At 38.6% G+C, this 3,584-nt stretch overlaps 1 protein-coding gene across 1 annotated transcript; it reads left to right on the top strand.

The window, feature by feature from the left end:
* Positions 1–444: 444 nt before the first annotated feature.
* Positions 445–3,388, top strand: LOC111373908 (ABC transporter F family member 1). The gene is made up of 4 exons (XM_022996503.1): positions 445–589; positions 678–888; positions 972–1,206; positions 1,967–3,388. The coding sequence occupies exons 2-4, from the start codon at positions 766–768 to the stop codon at positions 3,022–3,024; spliced, it is 1,416 nt and encodes a 471-aa protein (XP_022852271.1). The 5' UTR covers positions 445–589; positions 678–765; the 3' UTR covers positions 3,025–3,388.
* Positions 3,389–3,584: the final 196 nt, after the last annotated feature.

The following is a 3,584-nucleotide window of genomic DNA, read 5'->3' as shown; positions in this document are numbered from 1 at the left end:
TTGTTTACTTTGGCTTGTTTCTGGTTCATCCTTCCATTTAACATTTGGGAGTGATTTTCTGTTTAAAGATAAACTTCTAGTAAGAAGTGGTCTTTGTTCTCTAATTAATGGTCTTTGGTCATTAAAATTAATTTCCAAAGATTTTCTTGATGGTTGAATTAACCATTCAAATTCTGTTTCTTTATACTCAAGGTAATCTGAGAATAAATGGTCAATTTTTACGCCTTTTGGTTCTTTTACAATAGTCATATTCTATTGATTATAAATAACATAACTAACAAGATATGATATTGAAAAAGGTACATTTTTGTCTTTGACTAAATCTGTTCTTCCATACTTATGTACAAAAGATAATATTCCGTCAAAGTTTTGATCATGTAGACTTACTGAAACCATCTCCCACGTTGTTGGGATACATGAATAAGATTGTATATTAAATATTGTGCCATTGTAACTGTTATGGTTTACCCAAAATGAGGACATTTTGATTTATCTATTGCTTATGCTTTTTGCAGATTGAATCTCTATCGCTCACTTTTCATGGCCATGATCTTATTGTTGATTCTGAACTGGAACTCAATTATGGCAGGTGTGTTTTGACTTCACCACTCCAGGATGTTGTGCTGTATTATGTCTTTATTTCCCATTACTCTATTTTTAGTACTCCTTATATTCAGGCGATATGGTTTACTTGGGCTAAATGGATGTGGGAAGTCTACCCTCCTCTCTGCAATTGGGTGCAGAGAACTTCCCATTCCAGAGCACATGGATATTTTTCATCTTACTCGGGAGATCGAAGCTTCTGACATGTCCTCTCTTGAGGCTGTCATAAGTTGTGATGAAGAAAGGTTGAAATTAGAGAAAGAAGTTGAAGCCTTGGCTGGACAGGTATTATTATCTGACCCAAAGAATAATAGTGCCCTAGAAAAGGAAGCATCTCGGGAATTGCTTATTTAGTGTTTTCGTCTTAGGATGATGGTGGTGGTGAACAACTTGATCGCATTTATGAACGTTTGGAAGCACTAGATGCATCAACTGCCGAAAAGCGTGCTGCTGAGATCTTATATGGTCTTGGATTCAACAAGAAGATGCAAACAAAGAAAACACGAGATTTTTCTGGTGGCTGGAGAATGAGGATTGCTTTGGCAAGGGCACTATTCATGAATCCCACCATATTGTTGCTCGATGAACCCACAAATCATCTTGGTAAGCTTGCTGAGTCAATACAGATTGCTTTGAGATATAGATAACATGCATGTTTATTGCGCTGAATTTAAGTTTGTTTAGATTGTTGGATTTGGAGCATATCATCATATTGTTTTGTGATATAGATAACATGCATATGGCAATGAGTTAAAAAGTCAGTCTATATTGGATTTTCAGTTCAATATTATCATACTGCAGACGTCACTTGGTTTTGGAATTTGAAATATATGATACATGGTTGATGATATTATGCTTGCTATGGGCTTGATTGTTGTATTTGAAACTCAACTATTTTGTTGCTTCGTTATACTCACTTTTGATGAACCCACAAATTATCTTGGTAAGCTTCTTGAGTAGTAAAGGTTTCCGATCCAAAATGGACAACATAGAAGAATTTCTATTGTTGGTTCATTTTCAAATATAAATTACAATAGTGGATTGGAGGTAAATGTATTATCTTTCCCTTTAGATTGAATGTAGTTGATTTATTTATTGCAGAGCCTTATTAAGATCTCAAATGTCCTACTGTTTTCTGTTGGACCTCCTTCTCGGATTGCATATGAGAATTTTTTGGGAATTGTATATTCAGTGATTCACTAATACTAATCACAATATTTTCTAGCATATAATTCGAATAAAATCTCCTAACTAATGTTGGACCTCCATATCCAATGATTGTGAATATCCCAGATATTTTAACAATCTATCGTTCTTAAATTATTGCTGTTGACGCTTGACAAGATACTTCTCTCCGTTGCAGACTTAGAGGCTTGTGTCTGGTTAGAGGAAACGTTGAAGAAATTTGAACGAATTCTGGTAGTGGTTTCACATTCTCAGGATTTTTTGAATGGAGTCTGTACTAATATCATCCATATGCAAAATAAGTCATTGAAGATCTACACTGGTAATTATGACCAATATGTTCAAACACGTTCTGAACTTGAAGAGAACCAGATGAAACAGTACAAGTGGGAACAGGAGCAGATAGCGTCAATGAAGGAATACATTGCACGTTTTGGACATGGGTCTGCCAAACTTGCTCGTCAGGCACAGAGCAAAGAGAAAACTTTGGCAAAGATGGAGCGTGGTGGGCTCACAGAGAAAGTGGTCAGGGACAAGGTTTTGGTTTTCCGATTTGTTGATGTGGGGAAGCTTCCTCCTCCTGTTCTTCAATTTGTGGAAGTAACTTTTGGTTACACGCCTGATAATCTCATCTACAAGAACCTTGATTTTGGTGTAGATCTTGATTCTAGAGTGGCACTGGTAGGACCAAATGGAGCTGGGAAGAGTACGCTACTGAAGTTGATGACAGGCGATCTATTTCCTCTTGATGGCATGGTGCGGCGTCACAACCACTTGAGGATCGCTCAGTTCCATCAGCACTTGGCTGAGAAACTCGATATGGAATTGTCTGCACTACAGTTCATGATTAGAGAGTACCCTGGAAATGAGGAAGAGAAGATGCGGGCAGCTGTTGGGAGGTTTGGGCTTACCGGTAAAGCTCAAGTGATGCCCATGAAGAACTTGTCAGATGGTCAGAGGAGCCGAGTTATATTTGCATGGTTAGCTTGGAGACAACCGCACATGCTGCTGTTGGATGAGCCAACTAACCATTTGGATATCGAGACAATTGACTCCCTGGCTGAGGCTTTGAATGAATGGGACGGTGGCTTGGTTCTTGTTAGCCATGATTTTAGGCTCATAAACCAGGTGGCCCAGGAGATATGGGTGTGTGAAAATCAGGCCGTGACTCGGTGGGAGGGTGACATTATGAAATTTAAGGAGCACTTGAAGGCCAAGTCTGGTTTGTCTGATTGAACCAGATTTATTTGATTGGTGGACTTGTGTCAGAATTAAGCTATACAGCTACTAGTTATCCTGGCTATAGCTTTCGATGCAGTGCATCAGAAATCTTCGGAATGTATTATGCAAGTGGATTATGATGAAAGCCAATGGACAGGACAGAAGTTTGTAGCTTCTTCTTCATTGTTTTGAGCCTGAGCCTTTACGTCTTCAGCCAATTACAAGCTGAGTTCACATTTACAGGCGGCACCCATGAATATTTTTTTGTGGCGCGAGTCAGGCTGTACCTTTATGAATTTGATTGTTGTATTTGAATATTATCATGATTTATCAACGACTTATCTTCATTACATGACCATCAGGCTAAGCATTTGGTTGATTTCTTTTTAGTTAGCCGTAGTTTGGTTGATTCTACGTTGTGATGCTGAAGTTTTCAATCAGGGAAAGTTGCTGCAAAAAATGGGGGAAATGGTACAAATTGAAAAGGAGCAGATGACTTACCCACCTTACAAATGCATTTCACCACCCAAACCCTCTCGATCACTGGAAATCCTGCCGCCGACGGGAGTCCATTC

The sequence above is a fragment of the Olea europaea genome, unplaced genomic scaffold (genome assembly GCF_002742605.1).
Source record: "Olea europaea var. sylvestris unplaced genomic scaffold, O_europaea_v1 scaffold11776, whole genome shotgun sequence".
Lineage (NCBI taxonomy): Eukaryota > Viridiplantae > Streptophyta > Magnoliopsida > Lamiales > Oleaceae > Olea > Olea europaea.
Note: the sequence above shows the minus strand (reverse complement) of the source record. Positions and strands in the feature narration are given on the sequence as shown.

What these genes read in the sequence shown, in the direction of transcription:
- LOC111373908 (XM_022996503.1), top strand. Translation starts at nt 766, where the DNA reads ATGGATATTTTTCATCTTACTCGGGAGATCGAAGCTTCTGACATGTCC. An exon ending in TTGAAGCCTTGGCTGGACAG is followed by an intron (nt 889 to 971) that starts GTATTATTATCT and finishes TTTTCGTCTTAG; the next exon opens with GATGATGGTGGTGGTGAACA. An exon ending in TGAACCCACAAATCATCTTG is followed by an intron (nt 1,207 to 1,966) that starts GTAAGCTTGCTG and finishes TCTCCGTTGCAG; the next exon opens with ACTTAGAGGCTTGTGTCTGG.